Below are 16,991 nucleotides of genomic sequence, written 5' to 3' on the forward strand. Positions count from 1 at the left end.
GTGTTCCGCATCACCATTTGGTAGCTAATCCCACCTTTGCATTTTGCTGGTTTGGTTTTGTTAGTGATTCCCACCTAGTTGAACGTAAGAGTCAGTCAGTTCGATGACACAGCGAATGTGCTTCTGGGTAGGAAAAAAGGAACACCCTCTAAAAACCTCCCCGAGCATTCCACTGCAAGGAGTCCACCAGAATACTTACACCCAAACACTGACAAAAGGGAGCGTGCTTTCTGAATAAATTTAACATCCTGATCATTCTCAGCCTTCTTTACTCCCCTACTTAAGGAAATATACCCTGGACGTGCATAAAGTTGATGCATGAAGAAAATGTAGAGGTTTATTTAAAATTGTGCTTTATTTAAAAAAAAAATACAATCAGACACTGTCCTGCTGTGTTTCGGAAAGCATGACAAAAATGTAGCTTATTATTATCATTATTATTATTATTATTATTATTATTATTATTTTGTCATTATATTAATAAAATTAAGATTTTGCTTATGGTTTAAATTGCTTCCCCTCCCCCATCTTTCTCTGCGATACATGATATATATATATATATTTAAAAAAAGCTTTCCAATGACCAACAGAAGTTTGACCAATAATAATAATAATGATAATCATACAAATTTGTGTGTGTAAAATATGGCTGGTTCTCAAACTATCAATGTACAGCCTTTCCCCCCGCCCTTCCCTTGAGCTGCCCAAGAGACCATGGAAGAATCTTGTCACGGAACCTCTCTGAGAAAACCCCCCCTCCCAAAATCTAAAATCAATATAGGACCCTTGAGATTGTTGTCTTTGGTGTGAAGGGCATTAACCATGGGCAGCGAAAGCTGGTCTGCAGAAGATGCTGTGGTTGCATAAGGCTGGTCACTCAGACTGTAGAAGGAGCCCCAGTTAGGCCAAGCGTCATCGATGCTTTGGTAAGATTACCAGCTGCCTTATCTCCCCCTCCCCCCTGTTATTCCAGAAAACCCTCCCACTACCCCCACCCGGCTTCCCAAACTTTCCTCCATCTCTGGGTTTTATGCTCTCTTTCGTCTCCCTTCTAGATTCCGGAAGCTGATGGGTCTCAACTTCATTTCTGCAAACTGGATGGAGTATTCATGGCCCTTCCAATGGAACCAGTTAACACCCTGCAAAAACACACAGGCAACATGACCTCATATTAGTACAATCTGCATCCCTGGCTCTTATACAGCGCTTTTCTGCCATAGATCACAAGAGCAGTGAAATGACTTGTTCAAGGTCACCTCAAGTAGGCTAGCAACAGAGCCAAGAACGGAAGCTAGGTCTCCTGACTGCCAGTCTGGATCTCTATCAACTAGGCAATGCTGCCTGTACATGTATTATTCTATTCTAGAACCTCATAACAGAGAGGTTGCAGTATATATTATTCTCCAGGATTTCTGCATTATAAACTCAGACTGTAAAGCAGGAACGGACCATTATAATCATCTCATCTGACCCATGCAACCCAGACTAGAATTTCACGCAGTGATTCCTGCATCAATCCCAATAAACTGTGGTTGAATTAGAACATCGCCAAGAGATCTCCAACCTCAATTTAAAGGCTGGTGAAGAATTTACAATGTTCCCTGTTCCAACTCCAGCTACAACAATCTGTGACTAGAACAGCAGTGGGTTCCCCACAACTTTTGTCCCTGAGACCAACTCCTGGTGTGGGATTAAGGAGGCGGTAGTCGCTTTGAGATCCATCAAAGCCAGTGTTCCTATGCCATTCCTTTTACTGACCCCTGCTGGAGGAAGCAGCGGCTTGGGCTAGAGTAACAGTGAGCTCTCCCAAAACTGTCACTCCTCCACTGTTCTCTCCTAGGTTTACTTCATTTTCAACAGAATGCTCTTTTCTTAAAACATGAGAACCTGTATTTGAAGTGATAAAAGCTCCAGCCCCAAACATTCCCGTGAACTCTCATGGGAGAACGAACAAAGAAGGTTGAGAACATATTTCGACCGAACTGCAATTCTCATTTGGTGAATGTGATTTAATATAACTCCCCACCCCATGATTCATTCAGTTTTAATGGTGGGGTTTCTCCTGTCTCTCTGAAGCACTATATATTGGCCACAACAAGGGACTGACTAACAGAATGAACGAACAAGTGACTTGATTTGGTATGGCCACTCCTACATTCCCATGCTTTGAGGATCGTTACGTAACGTTGCTTTCAAATGGCAAACTCACCTGACTGTGGCTGTTGTCCCCATATCTGCCCATCAGATTTACTCGGTGACAATTCTTGTACCAGAAAGCACCTTTGTAGGACAACGCACAGTTTGTGATGGCAGCGTCATTGTCCTTATCAAAGGTGGAGAAGGACCGTCCATTGTGATAGATCATGGAGTCACCTATACAGGAGAAACCAAGAGAATGGTGTCAGAGTTTTCACCTGACTGCTATTCTGCATGTGCAAATGATTCAATGGGTAGGGGCAACTCTGAGTTTTTGGGCATAAAATACCTTGGTTGCTCCTGTAGAAAAACCTGGCGGTGCATATCACAAGTTTTGCAGAGACCACTTTGAAACCGTGGTCCTGACTTTCACTTGAAATGCTATTTGCCAATAAATAAAGGAGAGATGCGCCCACACTGTGAATTTTGCCTCTGTATCCAGATTCTGAACCCACCACAAGCTTCTTGGGCTTCAGATCTGGGGGTTTGGTTCAGGCCCATCTCGGCTAAAAATAAATACCAAAAGTAAACGAAGGCCAGTCAACGGAGCTATGCTGATCTACATCAGCTGAACATCTGACCTAAACATAATTGGTGGGTAGGCTTAAAAAAAATGACAAATGTATACATTTTAAAACTCAGTAGTTTAAATGGATTCCCCGTTCACTCACTGCACTTGCTGAATCCAAGATTCAAACCCTCAAGGTGCAGCGTTTCTCTTGTTCGAATCAATGTCATATTGTTTAACAGCTGCAGCAGAGTAGGGCACTACATTCCTTATGCTACTTTAAATGTCAATAACGTTATCAGGAGAAACAAAGAACCCCTGAGACTTTTAACTTCAGCCTTGGCAGATGCTCAGTTGCCTTTCCGCTTACCTCTCAAAAATGCACTCATCAAATTTAATTCTATGCAATGTGTCCTTTGGATCTGACAACTCCACAACTGGCTGAAGTGAATTTGATCTCCACGGTCACTTCTACGGCTCTGTGTAAAATTGCTTTGGGGCCAATTGTCTGCAGTTCATGCACTTGGGGCTCAGTCCTGGTCCCCTGTCCAAAGCCAGAGTGAACAGACAGTGCAGGGGGCTCTTTGTGTAGGTCACTAATGGAACTGAGTCTCCCCTTCAGCTGGTGGCACAGCAGTGATGCTGCTACTGTAACCCATGAGCTGAAGCAGCAGCCTCTACCTCAGTCTGTTTGCCCTATATTGGGGGAGTTTGACTATTGGAGCTGCATAATTGCTAAGCCATTGGCCACACTCCTGTCCCTGCTACTCAGCTATCCAGAGAGCCACCATGGACAGCTTCAAGGTGCATAGTCCCCAGAGAGTTCTTTCTGTGGCCATGCACAGCAGAATCACAGTATTTCTCTTTTGTTTAAGCCCTTACACTCCCATGCCACAGGATTTAGCCCTTGCTCCTTACTCTGTCAACACTGAAGCCAAAGAGAGGGCTGGACATGGTCTGCAGGCCTGTGCTTAATGGGATTGAAGGAGGCAAAGGCATTCTTCAGGAACATCATCAAGCACGTTATAACAAGGCATCAGCGGCACATTCTTCACAAATGGCACTGCAGCCAGCTATCCTAAGCCCTATTAATGACAGGTAGGCAGTGCTCGCATGAGACATGTGTCTGTTTAATATGTTTGTTTACATTCGGTCGTAAGCATGTTATAAAAAGTGGCACCTGAAGGAGCAGAGCATTGAGAATGGAATCAGAGAGGAAAGTGATCCTTTCATATTTTCAAATCTCCCCCCGCCCAAGAAAAGACTTACTTGCTGTGACAGCAATCCCCATCGCTTGCACACAGAAGTTGTTGCTCTGAACCAAGTGGAAGGAAATTGTAGCTCCAGCCAGATATGGAGAAATGCATAGCCCCTCCCTCCCCCACCCCTTTCTTGGCCTATTTCCGGTCTGAAAAAATATGAGTTTTAACCGACCTGCCGTTCCACTGTATCCATCCACTTTTAGCCGATAACGGGTCTTGGAGTCTCCCACACTAAACCGGTCATAGAGAGCATAAGCTGTCTCGCCCTTGTCTCGCAGATCCACACGCAGCTCATACTGGCCCTGGGAAGTGATTTTGTGGAGGGTCTCCAGACCTGTAGTAATGAATGGATAAATAAGTAAAGAACCACTGTGTTGTCTCCCTCTCTCTCGATCTTTTGTCCTAATGTCTTATTACCACATATTACATCTTCCTGCCATGAGCCTCTTTAGAGAAGCCAATATTCTGGTCAGTGACATGGCTGTCATGCCTACAAGTGACTCGTTCTCTTTTGTTTCAGAAAGCTCTTGGCAATCGCTTACCTATCCAGAATTCATCCTTGGGATCCCCAAACCCAGCAGCGTAAGTCCTCCAGTTCCTGTAGAAATCCTCCTTTCCATTGTGACGCCTCAGAAACACCTAAAACCCCAACATGCCAGTAGCTTTATATTTGCAACAGTTAGGACTTTTACACACTAAGGACTTCCATACACCAACCATCCCAAAGCAACATGGGCACTGACATATTTCAGCCCAAGCTAGTACAGATTTTAGCAGGCCCACTGAACATTTTTTTAAAGCAAGGCCCATGTTTCTTCTTGGGCACCAAGCCACCTCTATAGTTTGCAGCCTGGTAGTCCCTGCCCTCTGCTTTCTTAGCACTCCCTCAAAGCTCAATATCACTCAGCCTTATTGCCAGGTCCTTCTGTATCCTTCAACCTGTTGTCCACGAAGCCTCAGTATTTCTCAAGCTCCTTGCCTTCACTCTGACACTTCTCAGACTCTCAGCCCCACCTGGCTTCTTTGAATTCCACAGATTCTCAGCACCATACTTTGCTGTTCCTCTTGCCTCTGTTTTTACTGCCCTGCTTACCCACCCTTCAGTGTGACGGTAGACCTAATGCATCCTTCTCAGGCCTTGTATCTCCTGCAAAGCTTTGGAACTGGCTGCACCGCTGCTTCAGTCTCCCACCCCGACTGCAGTCGGATTTAGAACGAAAAGTTAAATATCCCACGTGTTTTGGCACGTTAATGCAACATCATTAATAATGCAGTAATTGATTGAGGCTGGGCCCTGTCTCATGTTCTTGACTCAGGCATAAGGCAAGAGTGACAGAGGTTCTGGATACTCACAATCCATCCACCTCCATCAGAGGTCATGTCACAATACACCTCCACAGACTGTGACTTGTTTCCATTCATATATATGGTGTAAAGTCCAGAGGTACTTTCTCCATTCAGCAGAACTTGGGAGCAGTCTTTAGGGTAAGGATAGAGAAGTCCAGCTGCACACAAAAGAAAAAAAGCAGAGAACAGTGCTTGTGAAATCGTTTATGAAAAGGGGATGCATCTTCCTGTCATTTAGGTAATTAATTTGTGAGCTCTTTCTGGTGACAAGGCAAATGAATCTATTTCATTTAGAAGAGATACTGCTAAGAATGGAGTAATGCACTAGTGGTGCACAGACTTGAAAATTTGCAATAGAAAAATCAACTTGACTGTCCACGAATCTGGATGAAAAAATACTGATATTTTGCAGTTCTATAGCACGTTCCTTCTTCAACTTGCTCATTAACTAATGAATCCTTACAGCACACTAGGTGCATTAAACAGCAGTGTCCTTAGTATACAGTTGTAGAAATTAAATCAGAGAACTTAGGTGATATGGCCAAGAAGGTTTCTCAGCTGGTCAATGGCCCAGCCAGGAATAGAGCCTAGGAGACCTGACTGTAAATTCTAGAAAATCCTTGATCCTGTATTCACACCCTAGACATTATTGTAATAATCTTTGTGCAAAATATGCCTTGTGAGAAGTCATTTAAAAACTAACACCACACTGATCATTAATAATCTTATGTAACATATGTACATAATGCCTATTAAGCATTATGAACACAAGCTGAAATTATGACTGCCATTTGTTTACCAGACAAGTTTGGGGAGTAGGTAAACTGGTTTCTCAAAGACAAAGGACAAACTTATACCTCTAGCCAGTTGTCATCAAAGTTGATTGGTAGCCACCTGTCAAGTGGCCAGTCTTTGGCAATGAAGGGGGGTGGGGCAGGAACAGATCAATCTGCATTTTAGAAAACAACATTTTTCACCCCAAGCCTCCATGTCTCCTTCCTCACAGCTGGAATAAACTTTATCTAGGGGTAACTTTCAAGAAAATGCATTTCAAAGGGTGACTGGACTATAAAAGTGAGGGGCAAAATACCCCAGTTCATCTCTCGTTCACCTAAGACGACAAAGGAACCAGCCATTTGACTCTGAGGGGAGATCCTGACCTGAGAATTTGGTCAACCATGTTGCTGGAAACGTGGTAAGGATTTTACCTTGAACCAAGTCTAGCTTGTTAAGTTTTAGCTACTAGAAAGTGTGTTCATCTTTATGTGTCTTGTAATCATTTCTGACTTTCATACCTGATACTTGAATTCACTTAAAATCGTATCTTCTTTTGTTAATAAACTTGTTTTGTTTTTTAAGCTAAACCAATCCAGTGTTTAATTTAAACCGCACTGTTTGGCAATTCCAGTTAAAGTAGAAAACTGTTGAATACTGACCCTTTACAGAGGCAATGGACCTGTAAAATCTGAACAGTCCAGGAAAGGGCTGGACAGTGCAGAACACACATTTCTGGGAAAATTCGGGACTGGGAATTTGTTGGGGTCACTCTGGAAGTAGTAACCAAGACTGCTGGAAGCCAGAGTGTGACTGGAGTGCTGCTGACAGGCTGCTGGGGCCAGAGCTGCTGGACCAGAGCTGGAGCTATACACAGACACGGAGTGTGTGACTTGCATGCTGGAAGACTGTTAGTGAGCATCCCAGGTTGGGAGCTACAACAGCAAAGCATTGTGAAGCACCCAAGGTTGTGGACCAGGACTATAAACAGAGAGAAGTTCTGGGTTGCAATCCAGACCAGTGTGGGGTTGTGTATATATATATATATATTAATTTTAAAAAATCAGATAATATGTGATAAAAGGAAATATTTAGGGACAGATTTCTAAAGCTAAGCCTCCTGTGTATGTCTGCAATTTTGAAGGCTCAATTAACTGCATTTATATGCCTACCTACCTACAATGTCGGCACAATCATGTAGTTAAATGTTTAAGTGACATCAGTTCTGTCTGCAACTACCTGCAGGACAAAACTGCACCTTTAATGATTTGCAGGTATGGCACGTGAGACTATAACAGTGGAAGCACGGGTAAAGCCAAGACGAAAATTGGGACTTCTTCAACAACCAGTGTAATGCAAAGTATGTTATAAAACAAGGCTTGTGAAAAAGAAAAAAAACAATGGTGCATTTTTTTCTCATTACAACTTAATAGAGGTATAGGTGCAGTCAATACAATTTCGAACACAAAAAATCCCCAAAACTATTAAAATGTGAATGTTTTTGGCATTTTCTTGACATCTTTGAAATGACTGAAAATACTATTGATTTTAGCATATTCAGTGGAAATAACTGCAACAGGTGTAATTAAGGGATGTTCTGGAAAGGTATATTAGGTGAATTTCTATTATTAACACTTTTATAGTCTCAAAGCCAGCTGTGTAAATGTAACTCAGGGTCCATTGTGTATTATGTGACGCACTCTGTGCCGGAGGATTTGAGTCTGTTACAGCTCTCTACTATAGGACTTAGGCCTCCAATTCAGGAAAACATCCCTACTCAGGGCAATTACTCAGTGGGGAAGTAAGCACACTTACTCATGTGCTTGCCTCCCCACTAAGGTCAACAGGACTCAAGCATGTACTTAAAATTAAACATGGACTTAATTGTTTGCCTGAATAAGGTACTAGCTCTTTAGCTGAAGCTGTAGAGATTCATGCTTTAGCTTTGGTGGTCTCCAGTTACTGGTCATGAAGGTAGATGTCACTTAAACACATCAGGATCTGATTCTGCTCCCACTCGCTGGTGTAGCTCCATTAACTTCAATGAGGTTACTCCTGATTTACACCAGTGTTGACTGGAAACAGATTCAGGGCCCTGTGACTTTATCTAGCATTTTATAAGCTCTTGACCTGATGTCAGCATAGATGGCAGAAGTCAGAGGCAAACATTTGAAGACGCTGTTGAGTTTGGAAGCTTGAGAATTGTGAGAAGTGAGGAGAACGGCAGGCGGAATTTTGTAGCCATTTAATCCTTAAAAACGACATTATATTTCCATCAAAAATGTGTCAACAGGAGAACTGACTGTCAGCTGTGATGAGGCTTTCAGAATACTTGATTGCATTCAGCTCACTGGAGAGCCTTCCCAGGTAGGATCAGAACAAACACTCTGGGGTAGCAGCATGAAAACTGAGTGAGCTCAGTGGGAAAGAGAGAAGGGAGAGGAGAAGCTAGTCCAGGGATTAAAGCTGTAAGGGCCAACCTGAGTGCAAGCCACTCCACCCACAGGCTGAATCAGGCTCTGTGTGGGTGGAGTGTGGAAGGGTTGAACAGCTGAAGTCCATCCTTCCAGTCTGAGGGCAGTGAATGGGGCTGCTGCCTCATACAGAGTTTAAGTGGTGCAGGGAGCCTCACACTGGCTTTCTACACAGAGGATAGCCACTCGTATAGATGCTCAGGTTCCTGGGTGGGGTTGTACGGTCCATGCTGCAGGGGCTTCACTGTTAGTGTTTTTCAAGCTAGCTAGATCAAAGCTAGCTCAAGCTGCATAAGCTATAGTCACACCTCTGACTGCAGTGTAGACATACTCACTGCCCTAAGCACACTGCAGGTATCCACTGCCCTTTGACTTCAATGGGAGCTGCATCTGCCTATTTCAGAGCTCAACTTGGTCCTAAGAATGGAAACACGTAGATAATTCCAACCCCTCATACAAAGCAAAGGCCTTACTTGTGGTGAAAATAGTCTGGATTATCTTGCTCTTCAGGGCTCTGTTCAGTGCCTGCAGCTTCACTGTGTACTGCGTGGACGGGCTTAGCTCAGACAGGCTGTAGGAAGTTGCCTCAGGTCCCAGGATGACTTCCTGTTGGAAGAATAAATCCTACAGAAACTCTGAAATGAACAAACCCATGGACTGGAACTGTTGCATATTTTAGATTTTCAGATGCCTTTTTATGTAAATTATTGATGGTATTTTTACCCGTTTCAAAGATTTATCAGAAACTTTATTCCTACAAGATTTTTACCAGACTAATGTCCATTAGTAGTATAAGAAAGGTTGCCTGGAAATGAATGTTTAATATTATAACGTTTAAGTAGTGTAGTTTAAAAGCAAGCATGGTAGAAGTTAACATGGCATATATATACACATCATATTCTGCCGCAGGGGCGAAATTCATCAAAAATTAAGCAGGATTGTCCTTTGTGGTATGTCCGTAGATGCCACGGAACTGAATTTCCAAACGTGACAATTTTGGACAACCATCTTGACATACCTAGACAAGGCCTGATGTTCAGAAAGTGCTAAACACCCGCCCTCTGAAAATCGAGTCTTTAAAAGTGGTTCAAGTTGAGCACCCAAAATCACTAGTCACTTTTAGACACATATGCCTATTGCCTTTATGCCATAGACTTTGGATGGCAGAAGGCAGCTGCTTGCTGTCTTATTTTTTTCCCTATTGCGGAGAGAAGATAGACTATATGTTGTCTAGGCTGCAGCTAAGTTTTCATTATTGGCTCCGATTCAGGAGAGCACTTAGACATGTGCTTAATGTTAGACATGTGCTTCAGTCCCATTGACTGGCATTTTCTGAGCAGCTCTACCAGCATGTCTCCCAACTCAGAATTCCTGGGTTAGATCCAAGTGCGGTACCTTGACTTTGCCATCGATAGACTCGTAGATAAGGAGATAGCCGGTGACAGAAGCCCGTGGAGGCCTCCATGTCAGTACTGCTGCTTCTGACTGGACCTCAATGGCATTCAAATATCTTGGTGCATCCATGCCTAAAGGAGACAAGATACAGTGAGTGCAGTGCTGGCTTGATGGCAGCAGACAATGGAACCTTTGGCTGCAATGCTGGGGAAAGGCTTGACACTGCACCTGTAGTGAATTTGGTGAAGACCGTCTCACTCTTCTGAGGTCCCTTTACTGCATAGATCCTCAGCATATATTCAGTTGCAGGACGAAGGCCATTAAGGTCATATTCCACAGTGTTCCCAGACACCGTCTCAGTAACTTCTGGATCTACACAGCAAACACACAAAAGATGGGAACAGAGAACTTTAGTTTGGGGGCCACTAGAAGTCAGGGGGTCGGTTGTAAGTGGCGAGCACTCCTCAGAGGGAGGCTTAACACCAGCGCTCCGTTCAAATGTTCACATCCTGAGCTAAGGGCTGATCGTTCATTGGAAGGAAACCCATTTTTCGGAGGTGTTTCGGGACGAGGATGAAGTAAGGAGAAGCAGTGGCTCAGTGGAGTCATTGCCTCAACCCACACCAAAGCTGAATGCAAACTGTTAACTCTACAGTCAATTCCATACAAAAGTACTAGCGCCCCCTGCTGTATGTGTTGAAAATAACAGTGTGTTTTCTCTTCGCCTCAAGGATAACACAGATACAGCTCTGCTGCTTCTCACCACCTGGATTAGGGACTGACAACTTACTTAAATGAGGATGCTGTAACATGCTCCTAACCAGCCTTCACCCCTCAGATTCAACCTTCCTCTCCCCCTTCCCAGTTGCAGAATCCATCCTGAGCACCACTCTCACCGACTGCCCTGTGGTCAAGCTCAAAGACGCCCCCCACTGACCCTTCTTACCATCCTCAGCAATGTAGGAGATGACATAATTGTCCACTGTGGCAATCGCTGGCTGCCAGACTGCCAAGGCCCCAGAGTCTGTGATATTCACTGCTACCAGTCCTGATGGGCTGTCCAGAGCTGAAAGGACAGATAATACCATAATGAGGGAATTATACATATTAAGGGCTTCCCTGCTGCATATAATATGCTGTGCCAGGCACATAGTGAAAACTGCGCAGACACTGCTGCCCTTGTGTGGTCCTCTTTGGAATGTGGGGAGGGGAGAGGGGGTTACTGGAGAGATATCGTGCTTCACAGAACAGCACTGCTGCAGAGGGAGGTTATCATGGGAGAGGATTAAACTCATACCAAGAGGCTGGCAGTGAGAACGAATTATTTTCAAAGTCTCAGTTCCACAGGCTCTAAGATAATACTCTTGACATCATCCATCTTGGGGCCTCTTTCAGACCTGATACCTTTCTCTCCTCAATGCTCTCAGTTCCAGACAGGTTCTTGGGGAAAACTCACACTACCGAGGCTGGGGAAAGGACTGAACTGATGGCAACTCATGGCCATTACAACCTTCTACAGACCTCTAGCCACAATTGTTTTGAATCACGTAATCTGCTTTTCTACATTCTTTCTTGTGGGGATTGCATCTTCCCTCCTTTTCATGCCTTCCATCAGAGACCTTGTACTGGGACCATTAGCTGCTCCCAAGGGTGAGGGATATGAAGTATGACCTGGCCTCCAGTGCTGAGTGCATTGCCCCTTCCTCCCAGTGCTCTGTACCCCTATGAGCCCAGGAGAATTATGAATCAATTAGACTGCAGGTGGTTTCCAAAGGGATGTGGGGGAAACCCTATCCCTGGTTTATTTAAAACTATGCTAGACAAAAGAGAGATGAGAGAGAGGATGGTTTTCTGGGACTCAGGAGACCCGAGTACAATTCCTTGTGCCACCCCAGACTCCCCGTCTGATTGCGGCCAAGTGACTTAATCAATCTGTACCTCAGCTCCCCATCTATAAAAGTGGGCTAATAATGCTTTCTTCTGTTTTGCCTGTTTAGACTAGAAGATATCTGAAGCAGGATCTGTCTCTCACTAAAAGTTGGTACGTGCTTAGCAGAATGGGGTAGTTAAAACATCTAGACTCATCTGCAATACAAATACAAAGAATAAATAACCAGTAGGCAAAATACAAAAGAAAGAAATCCTCTCGTCAGTATCAGGGGATAGCTAAAATGTGACTTGGTTAGTGTTTTTCAATTCTGATTTTTATGAGTCTTCTGTATGACACATGAACTTGAACAAACTTACTAGGACCTTATTTCTTTTGGGCATTACCTGTAGTCAGAATTCCAGAGATAGGCTCGCTTTCTTCAAATCCTTTGATGGAGATTATACTGACAGTGTAGTCTACACCTGGGATCAGTTTCACCAGCTTGGTCCTAGTCTTGGTTCCATCCACTGTCACAACATTGGGAGTACCTAGGAGCAAACCATATGTCAAGGCAATGATGAAATGATGTTCCAGCTCGTGTTTAGGCTGTGGTGCTGTGCTCCAAACAAAGGACTTCATTTCCAGTACAGAAATAAGTTTCATGGAATCATAGAAATGCAACGCTGGAAGGGATCTCAAGTCAGCCCCCTGCACTGAGGCAGGACCAAGTAAACCTAGACCATCCCTTACAAGTGTTTGTCCAACCTGTTCTTAAAGACCTCTAGAGATGAGGATTCCTCAACTTCCCTAGGAAACCCGTTACAGGGCATAACTATCCATATAGTTGGAAAGATTTTCCTAATAACTAACCAAAATCTCCTTTGCTGCAGAGTAAGCTCCTCATTTCTTGTCCTACTTTCTGTGGCACAGAGAACAATTGACCCCCATTCTCTTTATAACAGCCCTTAACATAACTGGAGACTATTATCAGGTGCCCCTTCAGTCTTCATTTTTTTATGACTAAACATGCCCAGTTTTTTTTATTACTCTTTCCTCATAGGTCAGGTTTGTCATTTTTGTTGCTCTCCCCTAGAGACTCTCCAATTTGTTCAGAACTTTCTTAAAGTGTGGTGCCCAGAACTGGACACAATATTCCAGCTGAGGCCTCACCAGTGGTGAGAACAAAATAGTTACCTCTCCTGTCTTACATACAACACTCCTTGTTAATATGCCCCACAATATTAGCCTTTTTTTACAACTGTATATTGTTGCTGACTTATATTCAATTTGTGATCCACTATAACCCACAGTTCCTTTTCAGCAATACTGCTCCCTAGCCAGTTATTCCCCATTTTGTAATTGTGCATTTGATTTTTTTTGCTTCCTAAATGAAATACTTTGTACTTGTCTTTATTGGATTTCATTCTGTTGATTTCAGACCAATTCTCCAATTTGTCAAGGATGTTTTGAATTCTAATTCTGTCCTTCAAAGTGCTTGCAACCCCTCCCCACATGGTGTCATCAGCAAGTTGTATGAGCATATTCTCCATTTTCCAAGTCATTAATGAAAATATTGAATAGTACCGGCCCCAGGACCCATCTCTGTGGGACTCCAGTGAATCGTTGATAACTACTCTTTGACTACTGTCTTTCAACCAGTTTTACACCCACTTTATAATAATTTAATCTAGGTCACATTTCCTTAGTTTGCTTATGCAAATGTCATGTGAGGCTGTGTCAAAAGCCTTACAAAAATAAAGATAAATCATGTTTACTGCTTCCCCCCCATCCACTAGGCTGGTAACCCTGTCAAAAAAAGGAAATTAGGTTGTTTTTGCATTCTTGACAAATCTTTGTGGGCTGTTCCTTATCACCCTATAATCCTCTACGTGCTTACAAATTGACTGGTTAATAATTTGTTCCAGCATCTTCCCAGGTATTGAAGTTAGGCTGACCTATCATTCCCCAGGTCCTCTTTGTTTCCTTTTTAAGGATAGGTACTATGTTCATCCTTCTGGGACCTCTGCTATCCTCCATGAGTTCTCAAAGATAATTGATAACGGTTCCGAGATTGCTTCAGCTAGTTCTTTGAGTAACGTAGGATGAATTTTGTTAGGCTCTGCTGACTTGAATACATCTAACTAAGCTATATATTTATTAACCTCTTCTTTCCCTATTTTGACTTGTGTTCTTTCCCCCTTGTTGTTAATATTAATTGTGTAGAGTATCTAATCACCACTAATCTTTTTAGCGAAGACTGGAGGAAAATAGGAATTAATCACTTCAAACTTCTTGATGTCATAAATTATTAGCTTTCCTTCTCCACTAAGTAAAGAACCTATACTTCCCTTCATCTTTCTCTTGCTCCACTGTATTTAAATAACCGTGTGTTATTACCTTCAATATCCCTTGCTAGGTGTAATTCATTTTTTGCCCTATCCTGAGTTTGTCCCTCCACGCTTGTGCTATGTACACACAGGGCCAAGTTTCCCCCTTGGTTAAACCCACTGACGTCAATAAGATTGAATGGGTGAAAACAAGGGAAAATTTTGACAGTTGAGGATCAATAAAAATAGTCTCCCTGAAACATAAATCAAAGGGGCTGGTTTATTCGTGTTTTTTTCCCCCTAGTGGTCCGAGTGCCAACATTGGAATATGTGTAAGGAAAAACGAAAATCTTGTGCACGTGCGCTGCCACATTTTCATGGGCAAAATGGATAACTGTCCCGTGCAAATGTAGGTATTTGTACATGCAATTAAATACAAAGAAATCAAAGAGTCTTGTTGTATATTTGGACCGCTTTGGTTTGTTTTCTGCTGGGAGGTGAAGAAAGGCCAGATATCTATTCAGAGTCTCTCTTTGGCCTACTTAATCTCAGACCAAGACACAGTGCATATTAGCCTGAGAGGTCCTACCTGCATAGACAGGGACTCGGGATATTTATTTATTCCAAATTCTGGTCCTACTCCAACAAAGCATTTAAGCACACGGTTAATTGTATGCTTTTGAGAAAGCCCAATGAGTTCAATGTGACAACTCATGTGCTTAAAAGTTACATATGTGCTTTGCTGGATCAAGGCCTAAATCTTAGTTGAAAAACCAACCCCGGTTATCTGATGGTGGTGGTTTCCCATTTTGTAGTTTCCTATCTCCTTCCTGTTCTGTTCTGTAGCACTTCCAGGGTGTTTCTTTTAGTCCCTGGTAGGTGCTCTTCACATGCTGTTAGGTAATCTTTCCACCCCAGGGGTCCCATGAGTTGTGCTAAAGTCTATTACTCATCACGGAAGTCTCATGAAAAAGACAAGTTTCCCATTTGTCAGTGAAGCACTAAAACAGAGAGATATGGTGGATGGAATGAAACATCCTTAAGGGATGTTCAAAAAAGCGTTGACTTAGAAAGCACAGTTAAAGCCACAGATGACATTTTAAAAAACAAACTATTTTCAATCTTCAAGGGCCAGCTTTTCAAAGGTGCTCAGCATGATGCATGCAGGCTGAAGTGCCTAGGAGCCAAAATGGGAGCTGAACTCTTTGGAAAATCTGGCTCCAATTATGGGTGCTCCTGAGCACTCGGAAATCTGGCTTTTTTGCAAATCTGGTCCATGGCATACTAGATATGCCATTCATACAGTACGTCCACCCACTGGAACTGGTTAAGTGCACAGTAATTGTGCCTGCCAGCTGCTGGCTAGCCAGAGAACTGAACCTCTGTGTCCTTCTGGTATGGAGGCTAGACTGCTATGTACCGAGTGACTGACACCAGCATCACCATAGTCCCTTCCACTTGCTCTCTACTCTCTTTTACCAGTGCACCCTTATTCCTTTCACTACCCCACTACTTCCTCACCTCCTGTTATGGGGATGTATGAAATCCGGAAGCTCTCTACTCGGGTCCTTGGAGGTGACCAGCTGACTGTGGCTGAGTTTTCAGTAATGTCAGAGAACGTGAGTGCCTTGGGTGATCCCACAGCTGCCGGTGGAGCCAGAGGGAGAGGGAAAAACACACCACACAGACACAGAGAAAGAGTTAAAGCATGTGCTTATCAATCATTTTTTGTTGGAATAACAATTGACCTCGGCCTTCTGTCCCAGGATCTGAAGCTATAACTATCTAGTTCAACGTAACGTGAGAGAAAGTTCCACACAGCTAAGGGTTTTATTACCCGCTCAGAACAATCAGTCCTGATTTTGTTTTCCAATAAAGTTACAGCCATGTCCAGCCTCATAAAAAAGCTATTAAATGTATTCATATTATATATTACTTTATTAATAGTATATTGCAGGGAATAATGGCAATTGCAGGGGTTATGGAACAAATCCATTTTTTGGTTTGCACTCTATATTGTACAGAATTTGTTCTAGCCATTATTTTCTCAACCCAATTGCTCTTGGTCTATTTTTAGTTTTTCATTGAACATCAGAGGCAGCCCATCCTTACACCCTGAAAGCATTTGTGCACAGCAGTCTTCAGAAATGGAGAAAGCCCTCTCTCATGGTGCCAAGTCCCAAGCAGGCAGGAAGCCCACAAAAGGTCTTGAATCTGCAGTCTAGGTGCGTCAAGGGCTCCATCCTGCGAGAGGTTGAGTGCCCTCAACTCCTGCTGATACCAAAGGGAGTGGAGGACGCTGAGAAACTTGCAGGATCAAGCCCCAGATAAGATCACAAACTCCAAGTAACTCCTAGCTCAAGTCAAAATAACTGAAGGTTCAGAATGCAGAGAGAACACAGTACCCCCCGGCACCAGGGGGAGTCCCAGCTGTGCAGTGTGTAGAAGAAACCATTCACTCCCTGTGGTGCAGCACTGTTTTGGACTTTATTTCTCTCTCTGTAATGGCATGCGGAAGGGAATCAGGGCAGCCAGTGGGACCACAACTACCTGGATCCACTAGGACGGGAGGCAATATCACCTGTGGTGTGGCTGTGCAGCTACCCTGCACCCTGCTTATGAAAACGGGGAGGATTCCATCACCTCGACCCCAGAGTAGAGCCCCCGGCTGAAAGCCGCTTTAACTTGAGCTTTGCATATGAAACCAGCATTTTACCCAGGGAGCAGAGGGGAAAAACACATTCCCTGGCTGGGAAGTGACTGGATATTTAGAGCCAGAGAACAAATCGTTTTGAGGGAGGAGGACAGGGAAGGAATTCTTTTGGCTTTCATTCCTAT

The 16,991-nt window shown here is 43.5% G+C and overlaps 1 protein-coding gene across 8 annotated transcripts in view; it reads right to left on the reverse strand.

Moving 5' to 3' along the window:
• Nucleotides 1-982: 982 nt before the first annotated feature.
• The window catches only part of TNC (tenascin C), a 91,597-nt gene continuing 75,588 nt past the window's right edge, over nucleotides 983-16,991 (reverse strand). For all 8 annotated transcript variants that reach the window (XM_074973769.1, XM_074973762.1, XM_074973763.1 and 5 more), the window contains 11 exons: nucleotides 15,675-15,797; nucleotides 12,231-12,374; nucleotides 10,903-11,022; nucleotides 10,185-10,328; nucleotides 9,957-10,087; nucleotides 9,035-9,167; nucleotides 5,320-5,471; nucleotides 4,509-4,605; nucleotides 4,139-4,300; nucleotides 2,210-2,373; nucleotides 983-1,139 (listed from right to left, as the gene is read on the reverse strand). In XM_074973769.1, coding sequence (XP_074829870.1) covers nucleotides 1,029-1,139; nucleotides 2,210-2,373; nucleotides 4,139-4,300; nucleotides 4,509-4,605; nucleotides 5,320-5,471; nucleotides 9,035-9,167; nucleotides 9,957-10,087; nucleotides 10,185-10,328; nucleotides 10,903-11,022; nucleotides 12,231-12,374; nucleotides 15,675-15,797 — 1,481 coding nt within the window. In that variant the 3' untranslated portion in view covers nucleotides 983-1,028. The remainder of the gene's footprint in view (nucleotides 1,140-2,209; nucleotides 2,374-4,138; nucleotides 4,301-4,508; nucleotides 4,606-5,319; nucleotides 5,472-9,034; nucleotides 9,168-9,956; nucleotides 10,088-10,184; nucleotides 10,329-10,902; nucleotides 11,023-12,230; nucleotides 12,375-15,674; nucleotides 15,798-16,991) is intronic.

This window comes from Natator depressus, chromosome 16 (genome assembly GCF_965152275.1).
Source record: "Natator depressus isolate rNatDep1 chromosome 16, rNatDep2.hap1, whole genome shotgun sequence".
NCBI lineage: Eukaryota > Metazoa > Chordata > Testudines > Cheloniidae > Natator > Natator depressus.